The sequence below is a fragment of the Mangifera indica genome, chromosome 2 (assembly GCF_011075055.1).
Source record: "Mangifera indica cultivar Alphonso chromosome 2, CATAS_Mindica_2.1, whole genome shotgun sequence".
NCBI classification, from domain to species: domain Eukaryota; kingdom Viridiplantae; phylum Streptophyta; class Magnoliopsida; order Sapindales; family Anacardiaceae; genus Mangifera; species Mangifera indica.
Genome location: NC_058138.1, coordinates 4,192,515 through 4,211,977, shown reverse-complemented (window position 1 = coordinate 4,211,977; position 19,463 = coordinate 4,192,515). Strand labels below are relative to the sequence as shown.

Below are 19,463 nucleotides of genomic sequence, written 5' to 3'. Positions count from 1 at the left end.
ATGTATATGTATATGTATATATATGTATATGTATGTATATGTATATGTATATATATGTATATGTATGTATGCATGTATGTATGTATGTATGTATGTATGTATATTACAGTCAATTTTTAATAATTAATTTTGAAGCAATCAAAGTTCTATCGAAATTTAATTCTAGTACTATCAAATATTTTTTCTTTCTGTAATAATAAGAAATATAATGAGGTAGTCTTATGTAAATGGGGAAAAGTAAAATAAAATTGAGCTAGTGGAAATAAAGGAAAGGCACTTGCATTAATTGGTGGAAGAAGTTAATAGTGATTAGATTCGCTTATTTTTAGGTAAATGTCCAATAAGCGTATTCTTTGTAAATGAACAATAATTATAAAGAAATAAACTGTGGAGGAATCTTCAATAATGTGCCATTAAGTGCTTATACAAAACGCACTTTGAAAATCAACACCTATTGCTTATTAGATGCTTATATATGATATGACAATTAGATAGCAATGTATTTATAATGTTATTAAAATGACTAGCTATGGTAGTGTTATAAAGATGGTCACTGTCTATTCATGTGAGAGTTGGATTTATTTTGAGTTGCTCAAGTTTGTATTTAAATTTAAATAGAATGAGTTGAGTTTGAGTAAGAATTAAGTCCGTTTTCATAAATGATTCAAGTTTGAGCTAATCCAAATATTTGAATTTGAGTTAGCTCGAATCAAATTAAATCTGAAGTTAAATTATTTTTTAGATGTGTCAAATTTCAACTCGTCAATCTTCAGTAGATCTTGAACTGACTCTTTTAGATTCAAGCTGATTGCAAGTTGGGTCTTATTAAAGCTTGGCGTATATTGAATCCAACATTAGATTTGACGTCTCTTATGTTATATTAACAATCATTAAAGTTTGGATTTAACTTATTCGAAAGTTAACTTATACTTAAGGTCCTAACATACCATTTTGCGGTGGCTGACTCAAAGGTAAAACTTAGATGGTCCAACTTAAATAAAAGTAAAATATGGAAGGATCAATAAGAAATGATAAAATCTAAGAAGAGTTTATCTAGAATGTTAAAAATTATATTGATATTTTCTATATTTTTAATTTAATGATCTTTCAAACCTAATAAGGGTTAGCTAACCACCCTTAACCCCTTTTGGTTTTGCCATTGCCACCACACTCCATAATCTTAGTGTCTATGGCTACTATTACAATTAAAAGATGTGATAACAACTTTAATATCAAATGATATGAATCATAGAATAGCTCAAAGTCATATAAATATTACACCAAAAGCTCATACTTTTTTGTTTGGAATTCAAGTATCATACATTATATTTGACATCCTTAAATACTCAAAGTTATTACCAAAACACCTATGCTAAAAAATCAATACAATGTACAGGTAACGTACCTTTATAAAGTGCTTAATTTAGGGTAAGTAACCATGGTTCATGGTGGTTTCATAATAGGCTGTGTATTGCTTACACGGCTTAATGCAATTCGGTTGCTTCAAGTTTTCGAAGATAGCCAAAGTTGGGAACCCAAGAAAGAAAACTGAAAGCAAAAATTAAATTAAACTTTTTTCCATAAATTAGATTTAAAAAATGATGGTTACATATATAATTTTGTCCCCATGCAAACGCACAAGTGTTGCAAGCAAGAAAATTCCTCAGCCGTTTCTCTCTTTTGCATGCCAAGCATCATCTTCTTCTTCTTTCTTCATCACTTTCTGTTTTGAATAAAGCTCTCTCTCAGTCTTAAATTCTCTCTTCTATTTTATTCTCATTCATCACCCTTTTCTTTGTCTTCTTCAACTTCTCTCAAGCCAGCTAGTTTTATTGTTTTTTCTCATATAAAAAAAATTCCTAGAGAGCTAGCTAGGTTCGAAGAGGGACTATTGAAGCAAAAATGTTGAGTGATTTTCTTCCATTTTTGTTCATGGTTTCGGTTCAATTCGGGTATGCGGGCATGGACATTACCGCAAAATTGGCCTTGGAAGCCGGCATGAAGCCTCTTGTTCTTGTCACTTACAGGCAAATTTTTGCTACCTTCGTTATGCTCCCCGTTGCCTATTTCTTGGAGTGGTAAAGTTTCTAAAACATTTAGCCTTTTTTTATTGGATTTTTTGGCGGCCATTATCATGGATATTCATGCATGCATGTATTAGTTCATTTATTTTGAAATTTTTAGCTTATTATATATTGTTTAGCTCTAATTTTCATGCTTGAAATGGGGTTTTGATTTGGAAATCTTTTGAGTTATATATTCACTTCTTTCATATACATACATATATAAAGAAATGGGTTATTTTTTTTAGCATTCGGTTGAATTATTGATCTATTTTGTAAACTTTGAGCTCATTGCCACTATGTGTGTGTGTGTGTGTGTGTGTGTGTGTATTCATGCTATGGGGTTTTAATTGGAATCTTTAGAGTTATATATTCACTTCTTTTATAAATATGAAGAAATGGTTTTTTTTTTCTGAGCATTCACTTAACTTAATGATCTGTTTTGTAAACTTGAGCTCATTTCTTGTTTATTTTTTAATCAATTCAGTCTAAATTTCTAAGCTAGATATGGGGTTGTTTCGTAAATTTTGAGCTCATATATATATAAAATTTAGAAATGGGGTTTTAATTATTAATCTTTTAATTAATATATTCAAAAGTTGCATAAAATATGACTTCAAGCAATTTCCCATGTGATATATGATAAAGTATTTATCTCTCTGTTTGGTTTCTGAGAATCAGAAGGAATTTCAAGCAATGTCCGTGTGAAATATAATAAAGTATTTATCTTGGCTTTGCTTGGTTGCTGAGAATCAGTAGGAAAGTGACAAAGGAATGTTTGAAGTTTAATGGCTTTTAATTTTTCTATTCAATTTTGACTAGAAGGAATCTTGACTTCTGACTTTCACCATGATAATTAATTTCCTGGTCGAGTTGTAACTAAACAGCCATTAAATCTTCGGAAATGTTGGAATTAACTGTTTCAGAAACTTTGCTTCTGATTTCCGATTTTGAAAACCAAAACACAGGAATTAATTGAGTTTTATGTTTTAGAGGCCATGCATTAACTGCCATCCCATGCATGAACAGTTAAGCGTGCTAGCTTGTTTCTATACATAGAGTGCAATTAATTAGCTTCGGGAAAATTTATTTGACTTAATTTGATTTAACAAATGGCATGTGTGTATAACAACCATGCATGCATGGTTTCCATGTCATGCGTGCACATGCACATCACATGCATGATAATTACTTGCCTAATGTCCATTGCGATTGGCAGTGAACTCTAAGCTATATATAAATTAGGCCAAAAGACTTCTTCCCATCTAGGGTTTAACTCATTCTCAAATACATTTAAAAATTCAAACACTTATTTATGGGCTATTAAACCTAACCAAAACTATTAGTATAGGGATAAAATTATCATTTTATCACTAAACCATAAAAATCCTAAAAACTTATATTATTTTTTCTTTTGGTTTAAAAAACAAACATTTATCCTCAAGGATTAATTTTAAAAAAAAATCACTTTTCTCCAAAGTTTTTTCCTCTTTCTTCAATGACCAGAAGTTGTTCCCAGCGTTTTTTGGCCTTCTCATCATCTTCTCCTTCCGCCATCAACCTTTCCACCATTGCAATTTCATCAAATGGGAATGGGTTAAACCTTGGGTAGGAATACGTCTTTTGACCTTTTAATTAAATAGGTGTCACATTTGTGACTATGTAGTCTTTCCTCTATTAATTTTTTAATAAAATTGTTCAAAAGGAAAAAAAAAACCTTGAAACTAAATAATATTTTATTCTTATAATTTGAGTAATTATGTTTTTTATTATTAATTTCAATTAAAATAAATTTAAAATTAATTGACAATGACACAATTCATCGTTAATGATGTCGAGAATCACACCTATTGATGAGATTTCAGGTGATTATAGGTTGGTGGTGCAATTTTGATGCAACTACACCAAATTCATAATTTTAGTTAAGAATTACATTAATCAGTGTGATTTCAATCAAGAATAATATTTATCAGTGCAATTTCAATCAAGAATTACATTAATTGGTGTAATTCTCAAATTCGTTGATGATAATTAATTTCTAGATTTATTTAGGTTAAAATAAAAATAGAGAGGAAAAGGAAAAAAAATTAAAATTAAAATTAATAGTTGACTTTAATATTTGGATGAGAAAATGACTTTTTTAAATTTAAAGGGTGGAAATAGGTTATTTTTTCAAACGTTGGTACGAACAGTGATTTGGCCGTTTCATTCAGAAAATAAATATTTGCAGGCAAATTCCCGCAACTTTTTGATGATTTTTTCCTTGGAACTTTATATAAGCAAGAACATAGGCCTAAACGACTAGATTTTGGTATATTATTGTGCAGGAAAACCAGGCCAAAGATCACCAAGTTCATTGTTTTCCAGATTCTCTTATGCTCTCTTACTGGGTAAGTCTTCTGATCTCCAGCCAAATTTTTTTTCCATGTCACAAAGTCTCCTGTACAAGCACATTGATCCTTTTTTCGCTTAAATTCAACATCACATTCTTGAAACTATCCTGCAGCGCCACCGGCAACCAGGTGCTTTACTTCGTCGGACTAGCCTACTCCACCCCGACAATCGGCTGTGCATTGACAAATATCCTACCAGCAGTCACCTTCGTCCTCGCCGTCGTTTTCAGGTGCAAAAATCAGTCGTAATGTATCTACTTTCACTGCCAAATAGCCTGAATCTTAACCCTTCTGATTGCCGGCGTGTTTTCCAGGCAAGAATTTGTTGGCATCAAGACGAGAGCTGGGCAAGCAAAGGTCTTAGGAACAGTGCTGTGCGTCGGTGGAGCCATGTTACTGTCATTCTACAATGGGGAAATGATTCCTATTCCTAATTCAGGCATTCACTGGGGCTACGCTAATCGGATGAGCACGCAAAACGCCAGCACCAATTCAAACTTGGTTCTGGGTTCGATTTTGCTGATGGCCAGTACCGTTTCTTGGGCTGCATGGATCGTGATTCAAGTTAGTTTTCTTTTATCAGGCTCTGTGAATGGTTTTTTCTAAGCTGTTGAAAATGATCGTAACCATTTTTTATGTTATTTGTTTGTTTGTGATTTCAGACGCAGATGAGCAAGAAGTTTCCGGCTCCGTACATCAGCACAACGTTGATGTGTTTCCTGGGCAGCATCGAGTGCGGGTTGACTGGCCTAATCTCTGAACACAAGCTTTCTGCATGGTCTTTGAGCTCTCCCATCAGGCTTATATCAGCTATCTACGCGGTACGCTTCACATTGCTTTGTAAATTTCAGTCTAATTGGTTCGATCTAACGATGAATTAACATGCTTAACATTGGAATTGGGGAACCGCTTTGTCTATATGGCATTATGTTGACACATATAGGTCCAGCTCTCTGGTTAGTATACGGGACCCCGCACCCCAATGAGCAATAGGGTCTTGTCCAAATTGAAAAAGTCCAAGCACAAAAGTCAATTCAACTGAATTGGAATACATTGAGGCTGAATTTGAATCAATTGTAAGGGAGTTTGGCCCTATCTAATTTGTGAGTTAAATCATAGCTTAATCATTGATTTATAGTACTAGTCAAATTATATTAAGTAATTATCATTGTTTTGTTATTTATTGGGTAAAATAAATTGTTTTATTAATGAATTATGAATTTAAATCACAATCTGAGTCATGAATTTTATTAAAAAACTCGAATTGAATTTTAAACTTCAAACTCAGAGATCAATTCAAATTTGAGTTATTCTTAACTTTAATTTGATAAACTCGAGTCAAACTAAAGTTGCCTCATTGTTTTTCACATCAAACTTGAGCCAAGAGTTTTTGGGTTTAGGTCAGTTTGTATCCACCTTTAGACAGGTGTACAAGGGACAACGCCACCCTATGGGGTGTTTAACTTATCATGCAAGGGATGCAACCCGACCACTAGATGCTACGCACTCTTTGAGTTTACATCGTTTTAGGATTTTTTCAAGAAATAAGGGATACATTCATTCTAATGAGGATTTATTGATTCTGCTGAACACATTTCGATTTTGGATGTATCATGCTAAATCACGTGAGTTTTCTCTATACTAAGTGATTATTTACTCTATTTATATCGTACACAATTTCTTGTCAAATTTCATACGTCATGCATGCAATGTAATGTATCATAATCATTGTTTCAAGGGATTTGTGTGTTCTGCACTTGCCTTTAGCCTCACATCCTGGAGCATTCAAAAGAAAGGCCCTCTCTATGTCTCCGTCTTCAACCCACTGCCCCTCATTATCGTCGCCATTCTCAGCTGGGCCCTGCTTGGCGAGAAACTATTTCTGGGAACGTAAGTGTGTGCGTGAATATATATATATATATATATATATATATATATATATATATATATATTCCATATGTATAAATCCAGTAAATATTTTCATGTGGATGGTTTCTATTTACAGAGCGATTGGTTCAGTTTTGATTGTCATTGGGCTGTATGCTGTGCTGTGGGGAAAGGACAAGGAGATCAAGCTGGACAAACCCATCAAAGGAGCAGAAGCAAAGACGAAAAAAGTGAATAGCGTCGACGTGGAAATGCAGCCGGATGCTTGGGGAAATGCTGCCAATCGTGGCACTTAATTCAGGTTGATGAAAATGGAAGAAAATATGAAGAGTCTGATGATAAATAATTACCATGATCCATGCGTCAGCTGGTCTGGTTTTTCAGGATTTCGTGTTGACTCTGCTTTTAATCAACAAGAATAAACTTGTGTTTCCTTTTGAACTACTTGATTATGAAATGTTTGAGACTTAGATTAGCTGTAATCGAAAAGAATAAATTTGTGTTTTCCTTTTCACAGCAACGTTTAAAAATCTGGGTGGATCAACCCTTCTGATGATAAAAAATTTAATCTAGGTCATGGTTAAACCCGTTTTACTCGTCATAATAGATTGACTCAAAATTACATCATGTTAAGAATAATTAAATATGTCAGGACCAAATTCTATGAATTTTGTAAATAAAGATTTGCATACCCAGAGTAATTTTCAATGAAGCTTTTTCATATACGGCGTAAGGTATCGACGTTAGCCTATTTCTACGACGTCATTTACCCACGTATTGCTTTTCATTTTAGGGAGACAGGATCTGTGCCAAAATATTTGTGTGTTTTGTGGAGAAATCCTTTAGAAAAAGAAAAATAGCGTATATCCCTTTTGGGAGGCAATTAGGATTTTATATAATAGTCCAATTACCAATTATTAACCACCAGTAACTGTCCTTTGACAATTAACAAAACCGGATCGAATTGACCCGTCATAGGTGAACCCGAATCCAATAAATTAGATTAATTGTATCAATTTAATTGTCATACTGATGGTAAATTATGATTAAAACTTTTTTTTAAAATTTCAATTTTATTATATTTCAATAGAACTAAGGATATTGAAATTTTTACTCTTAAATTGATCTGTTTATACAAATTTATCACATTTTTAAGATATTAAATATTTATACCACAAAGATAGTATTATACTTAAATTGTCTTTATATTCAACTTTGGGTAAAAGTAGAGTTGGTGGGACGCTAACCTGCCAACCCTTGATAGGGTTGTTGAAGCCTTGGCGGGATTGCTAACAGATTCTTCCACAGGTACATAATTTAAAATTTAAGTTTTTAAGTAAAAACCTTTCATTAGTACTCACCAAACTCCAAATCTAACTAAAAAAATCCAACCATTAACAATCAACAATCTAGGATTTGAGTTCATTTTTTATATCTTTGCATAGACAAAAGAAATATATTCATAGGATACAATAGAAATGCATTAGTTTTTATGTAATTAAATACAAACGATGTGTAAATAATAACTACCAACAGTAGTTGGTCAAACACAAGGTGTTTTCGAAATTCTTCTTAATTTATGGTAAAAATGTTTAAACATTTATATGTGTGGTAATTTTGTATGTGAGGTTGATTTTTTGGAGAAAAATTTCAATACCTTTAAAACTATGTTTAACCATTTTGGGTATATATTTTATATATGTTATTTGTAATTGATTGATTTTAAATTAAAGACAAAGTAATACTTAATCATATGATGACCCACATAAATGTTTATGTATTTGTAACTACACCAAATTCATAATTTTAGCCAAGAATTGCATTAATCAATGTGATTTCAATCAAGAATCATATCTATCGGTGTAATTTCAATCAAGAATTACATTGATTGGTGTAATTATTATATTATTATATAATAATTTATACATTATTTTTATTTCAAAATTATTTAATTTTAGGTCAAAGGACTATTTCCCATCCAAGTTTTAAACTAATCTCAAAAGTAAACTTGTGATAGTTGAAAACGTCCACCTGTGAACTCATATTGTAGGAATAAAATGTTAATTTTACTTCTTAACATTTTGAATTGAAATTGAATTTCATGGTAATTTTAAATGTCATGAATAATATAATTGATACCATATTATCTAACTTTTAGCGACAATTATTTTGTGTTTATACCAACATTACAAATAATTGCTACTAAAACTTATAGCGACACAAGATTCAATGATATTTGTTTATGTGTCAGTTAAAATATTAGCAATATTTATAAATATCATTAACATTTATAAAAAAGTGTCAATAAATACTTATTATATTGTGGTCGTAAAATAAAATTCTATACTAATTAATACGGATGAGATGACGAATAAGTCATTTAAAATGCCATATATATTAGTAAAGAGGTAAAGCTAGAAATATTATTTGAAATTTGTAGGACAAAAGACCTCAAATTACTTAGTGTGATATTCTATGTAAGTTATGTAGAAGAACATGTCCTGAATATGTAACAATCAAATTTTACAATATTTGATAAAATTATTTTAATTAATTATTTTCTCTTACAAGTAGGAGAATATAAGCCACTTAATTACATTTTTAATAATAATATTTTATATATAAGTAATATATTAACGAATACAAATGAATTTATATATCATCAAATGAATGTGGGATTTTAATTAGATAAAGTAAATAATTAACTCATTCAATCATGTGTTGATACCATAATTTATTGGCCAAAGGACTTATTCCCCGTCTCCCCCCCTCCCCCCCCCCCCCCCCCAAGTATGTTGATTTTCCAAGTTTCCCTCTATTAATTTTAAAAATCTTATCTGTCTACCCATGGGTCGTTAAAATTAACTGAGTCCTTAGTTATATCATTCCCCTCCCCTTAAACTTTAAAAATTAACAATTTTCCTCCAACCTAAGTATTCAAAAACAATATTTTTCCTTTAGGGTTTCTAAACTTTCAGATTAAATTTTTCAGCGACGACAAACAATCTCTAGGTACTGTCTCTTTCTCTCCAACGTATCCTCCTTCCGACCATGCTCCTTCCCATCCTCCTTGGCATCGTCTTTGGGAGGATGGGATGGAGCACAACTGGAAAGAGGCTGCATTGGAGAGGAAGATACGTTGCCTGGAGGTTGTCGGAGAAGTCTCTTCATCATCAAAAAACTGAATTTGAAAAATTGGAAACCCTAGAGGGGAAAATGATATTTTTGAAAACTTGGGTTGGAAAAAATTGTTAGTTTTTAGGGTTTAGAAGGAAAAAATGAAATCAAATTAAAGTTTATTTTTAATATTACAAATAAAATGATAATTTTACCCTTGAAACCATTAATTTTAACTATCCGTAGGTGAGTAAATATATATATATATATATATGTATGCATGCATGTATGTATGTATGTATGTATGTATAGTATAGTCAACTTTTAATAATTAATTTTGAAGCAATCAAAGTTCTATCGAAATTTAATTCTAGTACTATCAAATGTTTTTTCTTTCTGTAATAATAAGAAATATAATGAGGTAGTCTTATGTAAATGGAGAAAAGTAAAATAAAATTGAGCTAGTGGAAATAAAGGAAAGGCACTTGCATTAATTGGTGGAAGAAGTTAATAGTGATTAGATTCGCTTATTTTTAGGTAAATGTCCAATAAGCGTATTCTTTGTAAATGAACAATAATTAGAAAGAAATAAACTGAGGAGGAATCTTCAATAATGTGCCATTAAGTGCTTATACAAAACGCACTTTGAAAATCAACACCTATTGCTTATTAGATGCTTATATATGATATGACAATTAGATAGCAATGTATTTATAATTTTATTAAAATGACTAGCTATGGTAGTGTTATAAAGATGGCCACTGTCTATTCATGTGAGAGTTGGATTTATTTTGAGTTGCTCAAGTTTGTATTTAAATTTAAATAGAATGAGTTGAGTCTGAGTAAGAATTAAGTCCGTTTTCATAAACGATTCAAGTTTGAGCTAATCCAAATATTTGAATTTGAGTTAGCTCAAATCAAATTAAATCTGAAGTTAAATTATTTTTTAGATGTGTCAAATTTCAACTCGTCAATCTTCAGTAGATCTCGAACTGACTCTTTTAGATTCAAGCTAATTGCAAGCTGGATCTTATTCAAGCTTAGCGTATATTGAATCCAACGCTAGATTTGACGTCTCTTATGTTATATTAACAATCATTCAAGTTTGAATTTAACTTATTTGAAAGTTAACTTATACTTAAGGTCTTAACATACCATTATGCGGTGACTGACTCAAAGGTAAAACTTAGATGGTTTAACTTAAATAAAAGTAAAATATGGAAGGATCAATAACAAATGATAAAATCTAAGAAGAATTTATCTAGAATATTAGAGATGACATTGATATTTTCTATATTTTTAATTTAATGATCTTTCAAAACTAATAGGGGTCAGCTGACCACCCTTAAGCCCTTTTGGGTTTGCCATTGCCATCACACTTCATAATCTTAGTGTCTATAGTTACAATTACAACTAAAAGATATGATAACGACTTTAATATCAAACTATATGAATCATAGAATAGCTCAAAGTTATATAAATGTCACACCAAAAACTCATATTTTTTTATTTGGAATTCAAGTATCATACATTATATTTGACATCCTAAGATACTCAAAGTTATTAACAAAACACCTATGCTCAAAAATCAATACAATGTACAGGTAACGTACCTTTAAAAAGTGCTTAATTTAGGGTAAGTAACCAAGGTCCATGGAGGTTTCATAATAGGCTGTGTATTGCTTACACGGCTTAATGCAATTTGGTTGCTTCAAGTTTTCGAAGATAGCCAAAGTTGGGAACTCAAGAAAGAAAAGTGAAAGCAAAAATTAAATTAAACTTTTTCCATAAATTATATTTAAAAATTGATAGTTACATATATAATTTTGTCCCCATGCAAACGCACAAGTGTTGCAAGCAAGAAAATTCCTCAGGCGTTTCTCTCTTTTGCATGCCAAGCATCATCTTCTTCTTCTTTCTTCATCACTTTCTGTTTTGAATAAAGCTCTCTCTCAGTCTTAAATTCTCTCTTCTATTTTATTCTCATTCATCACCCTTTTCTTTGTCTTCTTCAACTTCTCTCAAGCCAGCTAGTTTTATTGTTTTTCCTCATATAAAAAAAATTCCTAGAGAGCTAGCTAGGTTCGAAGAGGGACTATTGAAGCAAAAATGTTGAGTGATTTTCTTCCATTTTTGTTCATGGTTTTGGTTCAATTCGGGTCTGCAGGCGTGATCATTACCTCAAAATTGGCCTTGGACGCCGGCATGAAGCCTCTTGTTCTTGTCACTTACAGGCAAATTTTTGCTACCTTCGTTATGCTCCCCGTTGCCTATTTCTTGGAGTGGTAAAGTTTCTAAAACATTTAGCCTTTTTTTATTGGATTTTTTTGCGGCCATTTTCATGGATATTCATGCATGCATGTATTAGTTCATTTATTTTGAAAGTTTTAGCTTATTATATATTTTTTAGCTCTAATTTTCATGCTTGAAATCTTTTGAGTTGTATATTCACTTCTTTCATATGCATACACATATGAAGAAATGGGTTATTTTTTTGAGCATTCGTTTGAATTATTGACCTGTTTTGTAAACTTTGAGCTCATTGCCACTATATATATATATATATATATATATATATATATATATATATATATATATATATATATTCATGCTTGAAATGGGGTTTTAATTGGAATCTTTAGAGTTATATATTCACTTCTTTTATAAATATGAAGAAATGGTTTTTTTCTTTTTCTGAGCATTCGCTTAAATTAATGATCTGTTTTGTAAACTTGAGCTCATTTCTTGTTTATTTTTGAATCAATTCAGTCTAAATTTCTAAGCTAGATATGGGGGTTGTTTTGTAAATTTTGAGCTCATATATATATAAAATTTAGAAATGGGGTTTTAATTATTAATCTTTTAATTAATATATTCAAAAGTTGCATAAAATATGACTTCAAGCAATTTCCCATGTGATAAATGATAAAGTATTTATCTCTCTGTTTGGTTGCTGAGAATCAGCAGGGAAGTGACAAAGGAATGTTTGAAGTTTAATGGCTTTTAATTTTTCTATTCAATTTGAATTATTTTTTAACAGTTGACTTCTGACTTTCACCATGATAATTAATTTCCTGGTCAGAGTTGTAATTAAACAGCAATTAAATCTTCGGAGATGTTGGAATTAATTGTTTCAGAAACTTTGCTTCTGATTTCTTTTCGGTGTCAGCCATTAAACCAAAACACAGAAATTAGTTGAGTTTTGTGTTTTAGAGACCATGCATTAACTGCCATGCCATGCATGAACGGTTAAGCGTGCTAGCTTGTTTCTATACAAAGAGTGCAATTAATTAGCTTCGGGAAAATTTACTTGACTTAATTTGATTTAACAAATGGCATGTGTGTATTACAACCATGCATGCATGGTTGCCATGTCATGCATGCACATGCACATCACATGCATGATAATTACTTGCCTAATGTCCATTGGGATTGGCAGTGAACTCTAAGCTATGTTTAAATCAGGCCAAAAGACTTCTTCCCATCCAAGGTTTAACTCATTCTCAAATATATTTAAAAATTCAAACACTCATTCATAAGCTATTAAACCTAACCAAAACCATTAATATAGAGATAAAATTATCATTTTATCACTAAACTATAAAACCCTGAAAACTTATATTATTTTTTCTCTTGGTTTAAAAAACAAAAATTAACCCCATGGATTAAGTTTAAAAAAATTCATTTTTTCTCCAAAGTTTTTTCCTCTTTCTTCGATGACCAGAAGTTGTTCTGGCCATTGTTTGGCTTTTTCATCATCTTGTCCTCCTACCATCAACCTTTCCACCATTGCAATTTCATCTTATGGGAATGGGTCAAACCTTGGGTAGGAATAAGTCTTTTGGTCTTTTAATTAAATTGGTGTCACACTTGTGACAATGTAATCTTTCCTCTGTTAATTTTTTAATAAAGTTTTTCAAAAGGAAAAATAAAAAACCTTGAAACTAAATAATACTTTACTCTTATAATTTGAGTAATTATGGTTTTTATTATTAATTTATATTAATTTCAATTAAAACAAATAAAAAATAAATTTAAAATTAATTGACAATGACAAGATTCTTCGTTAATAAAGTCGAGAATCACATCAATTGATGAGATTTCAGGTGATTATAGGTTGTTGGTGCAAATTTTATACAACTACATCAAATTCATAATTTCAGTTAAGAATTGCATTAATCAATATGATTTCGATCAAGAATCATATTTATCCGTGCAATTTCAATCAAGAATTTCATTAATTGGTGTAATTCTCAAATTCGTTGACGATAATTAATTTCTAGATTTATTTAGGATAAAATAAAAATAGAGAGGAAAAAGAAAAAAATTTAAAATTAAAATTAGTTTGTTTGTATTTTTAAACAAATATAATTGATATTAATTCTGTTATAATATTTAGATAAAATGACTAAAATTAATAATTGACTTTAATATTTAGATGAGAAAATGACTTTTTTAAATTTAAAGGCTGGAAATAGGTCATATTTTCAAACGTTGGTACGAACAGTTATTTGGCCGTTTCATTCAAGAAAAGAAATATTTGCAGGCAAATTCCTGCAACTTTTTGATTATTTTTTCCTTGGAACTTTATATAAGCAAGAACATAGGCCTAAACGACTAGATTTTGGTATATTATTGTGCAGGAAAACCAGGCCAAAGATCACCAAGTTCGTTGTTTTCCAGATTCTCTTATGCTCTCTTACTGGGTAAGTCTTCTGATCTCCAGCCAAATTCTTTTTTCCATGTCACAAAGTCTCCTGTACAAGCACATTGATCCTTTTTTCGCTTAAATTCAACATCACATTTTCGAAACCATCCTGCAGCGCCTCCGGCAACCAGGTGCTTTACTTAGTTGGACTAGCCTACTCCACCCCGACAATCGGCTGTGCATTGACAAATATCCTACCAGCAGTCACCTTCGTCCTCGCCGTCGTTTTCAGGTGCAAAAATCAATCGTAATGTATCTACTTTCACTGCCAAATAGCCTGAATCTTAACCCTTTTGATTGCCGGCGTGTTTTCCAGGCAAGAATTTGTTGGCATCAAGACGAGAGCTGGGCAAGCAAAGGTCTTAGGAACAGCGCTGTGCGTCGGTGGAGCCATGTTACTGTCATTCTACAATGGGGAAATGATTCCTATTCCTAATTCAGGCATTCACTGGGGCTACGCTAATCGGATGAGCAAGCAAAACGCCAGCGCGAATTCAAACTTGGTTCTGGGTTCGATTTTGCTGATGGCCAGTACCGTTTCTTGGGCTGCATGGATCGTGACTCAAGTTAGTTTTCTTTTATCAGGCTCTGTGAATGGTTTTTTCTAAGCTGTTGAAAATGATCGTAACCATTTTTTATGTTATTTATTTGTTTGTGATTTCAGACGCAGATGAGCAAGAAGTTTCCGGCTCCGTACATCAGCACAACGTTGATGTGTTTCCTGGGCAGCATCGAGTGCGGGTTGATTGGCCTAATCTCTGAACACAAGCTTTCTGCATGGTCTTTGAGCTCTCCCATCAGGCTTATATCAGCTATCTACGCGGTACGCTTCACATTGCTTTGTAAATTCCAGTCTAATTGGTTCGATCTAACGATGAATTAACATGCTAAACATTGGAATTGGGGAACCACTTTGTCTATGTGGCATTATGTTGACACATATAGGTCCAGCTCTCTGGTTAGTATACGGGACCCCGCACCCCAATGAGCAATAGGGTCTTGTCCAAATTGAAAAAGTCCAAGCACAAAAGTCAATTCAACTGAATTGGAATACATTTAGGTTGAATTTGAATCAATTATAGGGGAGTTTGGCTCTATCTAATTTGTGAGTTAAATCATAGTTTAATCATTAATTTATAGTACGACTTAAATTATATTAAGTAATTATCATTGTTTTGTTATTTATTGGATAAAATAAATTGCGTTATTGATGAATTGTAAATTTAAACCACAATCTGAGTTATGAGTTTCACTAAAAAATTCGAATTGAATTTTGAATTTCAAACTCAGAGATCAATTCAAATTTAAACTATTTTTAACTTTAATTTAACAAAACTCAAGTCAAACTAGAGTTGTCTCATTTTTTTCACGCCAAACTTGAGCCAAGAGTTTTTGGGTTTAGGTTAGTTCGTATTCACCTTTAGACAGGCATACAAGGGACAATGCCACCCTAAGGGGTGTTTAACTTATCATGCAAGGGATGCTACCTGACCACTAGATGCTACGCACTGTTTGAGTTTACATCGTTTTAGGATTTTTTTCAAGAAATAAGGGATACATTCATTCTAATGAGGATTTATTGATTCTTCCGAACACATTTCGATTTTGGATGTATCATGCCAAATCATGTGAGTTTTCTCTATACTAAGTGATTATTTACTCTATTTATATCGTACACAATTTCTTGTCAAATTTCATACGTCCTGCATGCAATGTAATGTATCATAATTATTGTTTCCAGGGAGTTGTGTGTTCTGCACTTGCCTTTAGCCTCACATCCTGGAGCATTCAAAAGAAAGGCCCTCTCTATGTCTCCGTCTTCAACCCACTGCCCCTCATTATCGTCGCCATTCTCAGCTGGGCCCTGCTTGGCGAGAAACTATTTCTGGGAACGTAAGTGTGTACGTGTATATATATATATATATATGTTCCATATGTATAAATCCAGTAAATATTTTCATGTGGATGGTTTCTATTTACAGAGCGACTGGTTCAGTTTTGATTGTCATTGGGCTGTATGCTGTGCTGTGGGGAAAGGACAAGGAGATCAAGCTGGACAAACCCATCAAAGGAGCAGAAGCAAAGACGAAAAAAGTGAATAGCGTCGACACGGAAATGCAGCCGGATGCTTGTGGAAATGCTGCCAACCGTGGCACTTAATTCAGGTTGATGAAACTGGAAGAAAATATGAAGAGTCTGATGATAAATAATTACCATGATCCATGCGTCAGCTGGTCTGGTTTTTCAGGATTTCGTATTGACTCTGCTTTGAATCAACAAGAATAAACTTCTGTTTCCTTTTGAACTACTGGATTATTAAATGTTTGAGACTTAGATTAGTTGTATTCGGAAAGAATAAATTTGTGTTTTCCTTCTCACACCAACGTTTTAAAATCTGGGAGGATCAACCCATCTGATGATGAAAAATTTAATCTAGGTCATGGTTAAACCCGTTTTACTCATCATAGTAGATTGACTCAAAATTAAATCATATTGAGAATAATTAAATATGTCAAGATTAAATTTTATAAATTTTGTAAATAAAGATTTGCGTACTTGGAGTAATTTTCGATGAAGCTTTTTCGTATACGACATAAGGTATTGACGTTAGTCTATTTTCACGACGTCATTTACCCACGTATTGCTTTTCATTTTAGGAAGACAGGATCTGTGCCAAAATATTTGTGTGTTTTGTGGAGAAATCCTTTTGGAAAAAGAAAAATAGCGTATATCCCTTTTGGGAGGTAGTTAGGACTTTATATAATAGTTCAACTGTCAATTATTAACCACCAGTAACTGTCCTTTGGCAGTTAACAAAACCGGATCAGATAGACCCGTCATAGGTGAACTCGGATCCAATAAATTAGATGAATTGTATCAATTTAATTGTCATATTGATGGTAAAATATGATTAAAACTTTTTTAAAATTTCAATTTTATTATATTTCAATAGAACTAGGGATATTGAAATTTTTACTCTTAAATTGATTTGTTTATACAAATTTATCACATTTTTAAGATATTAAACATTTATACCACAAAGATAGTTTTATACTTAAATTGTCTTTATATTCAACTTTGGATAAAAGTAGAGTTGGTGGGATCGCTAACCTGCCAACCCTTGACAGGGTTGCCAAAGCCTTGGCGGGATTGCTAACATATTCTTTCATAGGTACATAATTTAAATTTTAAGTTTTTAAGTAAAAACCTTTCATTATTACTCACCAAACTCCCAATCTAACTGAAAAAATCCAATTATTAACAATCAACAATCTAGGATTTAAGTTCATTTTTGATATCTTTGCATAGACAAAAGAAATATATTCATAGGATACAATAGAAATGCAGAAGTTTTTGTGTAATTAAATAGAAACGATGTGTAAATAATAACCATCAACGGCAGTTAGTCAAACACAAGGTGTTTTTGAAATTCTTCTTAATTTATGGTAAAAATGTTTAAACATTTATATGTGTGGTAATTTTGTATATATGAGGTTGATTTTTTGGAGAAAAATTTCAATATCTGTAAAACTATGTTTAACCATTTTGGGTATACACTTTATATATATTATCATGTGATTGATTGATTTTAAATTAAAGACAAAGTAATACTTAATCATGTGATGACACATATAAATGTTTATGTATTTGTAACTACACCAAATTCATAATTTTAGCCAAGAATTGCATTAATCAATGTGATTATAGGTTGGTGGTGCAATTTTGATGCAACTACACCAAATTCATAATTTTAACCATTTTGGATATACACTTTATATATGTTATCATATGATTTGTTGATTTTAAATTAAAGATAAAGTAATATCTAATTATGTGATGACATACATAAATATTTATGTATTTGTAACTACACCAAATTCATAATTTTAGCCAAGAATTGCATTAATCAATGTGATTATAGGTTGGTGGTGCAATTTTGATGCAACTACACCAAATTCATAATTTTTGAAAACTTGGGTTGGGAAAAATTGTTAGTTTTTTGGGTTGAGAAGGAAAAAATGAAATCAAATTAAAGTTTATTTCTAAATTACAAATAAAATGATAATTTTTTCTTTGAAACTGTTAATTTTAACTATCCATAGGTGGATGTGTATATATATATATAAATGTATGTATGTATGTATGCAGGCATGTATATTATACTCAATTTTTAATAATTAATTTTGAAGCAATCAAAGTTCTATCGAAATTTAATTCTAGTACTATCAAATATTTTTTCTTTCTGTAATAATAAGAAATATAATGAGGTAGTCTTATGTAAATGGCGAAAAGTAAAATAAAATTGAGCTAGTGGAAATGAAGGAAAGGCACTTGCATTAATTGGTGGAAGAAGTTAATAGTGATTAGATTCGCTTATTTTTAGGTAAATGTCCAATAAGCGTATTCTTTGTAAATGAACAATAGTTAGAAAGAAATAAACTGAGGAATCTTCAATAATGTGCCATTAAGTGCTTATACAAAACGCACTTTGAAAATCAACTCCTATTGCTTATTAGATGCTTATATATGATATGATAATTAGATAGCAATGTATTTATAATTTTATTAAAATGACTAGCTATGGTAGTGTTATAAAGATGGTCACTGTCTATTCATGTGAGACTTGGATTTATTTTGAGTTTCTCAAGTTTGTATTTAAATTTAAATAGAATTGAGTTTAAGCAAAAATTAAGTCCGTTTTCATAAATAATTCAAATTTGAGCTAATCCAAATATTTGAATTTGAGTTAGCTTGAATCAAATTGAATCTAAAGTTAAATTATTTTTTAGATGTGTCAAATTTCAGCACGTCAATCTTCAATAGATCTCGAACTGACTCTTTTAGATTCAAATTGATTGCAAGTTGGGTTTTGTTCAAGCTTGGTGTATATTGAATCCGACGCTAGATTCGATGTCTCTTATGTTATGTTAACAATCATTCAAGTTTGGATCTAACTGATTTAAAAGTTAACTTATACTTAAGGTCCTAACATACCATTATACGGTGGCGGACTCAAAGATAAAACTTAGAAGGTCAAACTTAAATAAAAGTAAAATATGGAAAGATCAATAAAAAATAATAAAATCTAAGAAGAGTTTATCTAGAATGTTAAAGATTATATTGATACTTTCTATATTTTTAATTTAATAATCTTTCAAATCTAATAGGGATCAGTTGACCACCTTTAACCCCCTTTGAGTTTGTCATTGGCACCACACTCCATAATCTTAGTGTCGATGGCTACGATTACAATTAAAAGATGTGATAACGACTTTAATATCAAATTATATGAAT

General features: G+C 31.3%; 2 protein-coding genes across 4 annotated transcripts; both read left to right on the top strand.

Annotated features, from left to right (window-relative positions):
* The first annotated feature begins 1,666 nt into the window (after positions 1–1,666).
* Positions 1,667–6,787, top strand: LOC123209707 (WAT1-related protein At1g09380-like). Of its 2 annotated transcripts, none has more exons than XM_044627837.1 (7): positions 1,667–2,078; positions 4,391–4,453; positions 4,570–4,686; positions 4,771–5,020; positions 5,119–5,277; positions 6,224–6,346; positions 6,462–6,787. In XM_044627837.1, the coding sequence occupies exons 1-7, from the start codon at positions 1,903–1,905 to the stop codon at positions 6,579–6,581; spliced, it is 1,008 nt and encodes a 335-aa protein (XP_044483772.1). In that variant the 5' UTR covers positions 1,667–1,902; the 3' UTR covers positions 6,582–6,787. The 2 variants fall into 2 exon arrangements, with proteins under 2 accessions (XP_044483772.1, XP_044483771.1); XM_044627836.1 differs by having other exon boundaries at positions 1,669–2,078; positions 6,195–6,346.
* Positions 6,788–11,436: 4,649 nt separating this feature from the next.
* LOC123209647 (WAT1-related protein At1g09380-like) lies at positions 11,437–16,473 on the top strand. 2 transcript variants are annotated; one of them, XM_044627774.1, is made up of 7 exons: positions 11,437–11,745; positions 14,104–14,166; positions 14,284–14,400; positions 14,485–14,734; positions 14,833–14,991; positions 15,939–16,061; positions 16,151–16,473. In XM_044627774.1, exons 1-7 carry the CDS (start codon positions 11,570–11,572, stop codon positions 16,268–16,270), a joined length of 1,008 nt encoding a protein of 335 aa, XP_044483709.1. In that variant the 5' UTR covers positions 11,437–11,569; the 3' UTR covers positions 16,271–16,473. The 2 variants fall into 2 exon arrangements, with proteins under 2 accessions (XP_044483709.1, XP_044483708.1); XM_044627773.1 differs by having other exon boundaries at positions 15,910–16,061.
* The last annotated feature ends 2,990 nt before the right edge of the window (positions 16,474–19,463 follow it).

What these genes read in the sequence shown, in the direction of transcription:
- LOC123209707 (XM_044627836.1), top strand. Translation starts at nt 1,903, where the DNA reads ATGTTGAGTGATTTTCTTCCATTTTTGTTCATGGTTTCGGTTCAATTC. An exon ending in CTGCATGGATCGTGATTCAA is followed by an intron (nt 5,021 to 5,118) that starts GTTAGTTTTCTT and finishes TTGTGATTTCAG; the next exon opens with ACGCAGATGAGCAAGAAGTT. An exon ending in GAGAAACTATTTCTGGGAAC is followed by an intron (nt 6,347 to 6,461) that starts GTAAGTGTGTGC and finishes TTCTATTTACAG; the next exon opens with AGCGATTGGTTCAGTTTTGA.
- LOC123209647 (XM_044627773.1), top strand. Translation starts at nt 11,570, where the DNA reads ATGTTGAGTGATTTTCTTCCATTTTTGTTCATGGTTTTGGTTCAATTC. An exon ending in GTTGCCTATTTCTTGGAGTG is followed by an intron (nt 11,746 to 14,103) that starts GTAAAGTTTCTA and finishes ATTATTGTGCAG; the next exon opens with GAAAACCAGGCCAAAGATCA. An exon ending in GAGAAACTATTTCTGGGAAC is followed by an intron (nt 16,062 to 16,150) that starts GTAAGTGTGTAC and finishes TTCTATTTACAG; the next exon opens with AGCGACTGGTTCAGTTTTGA.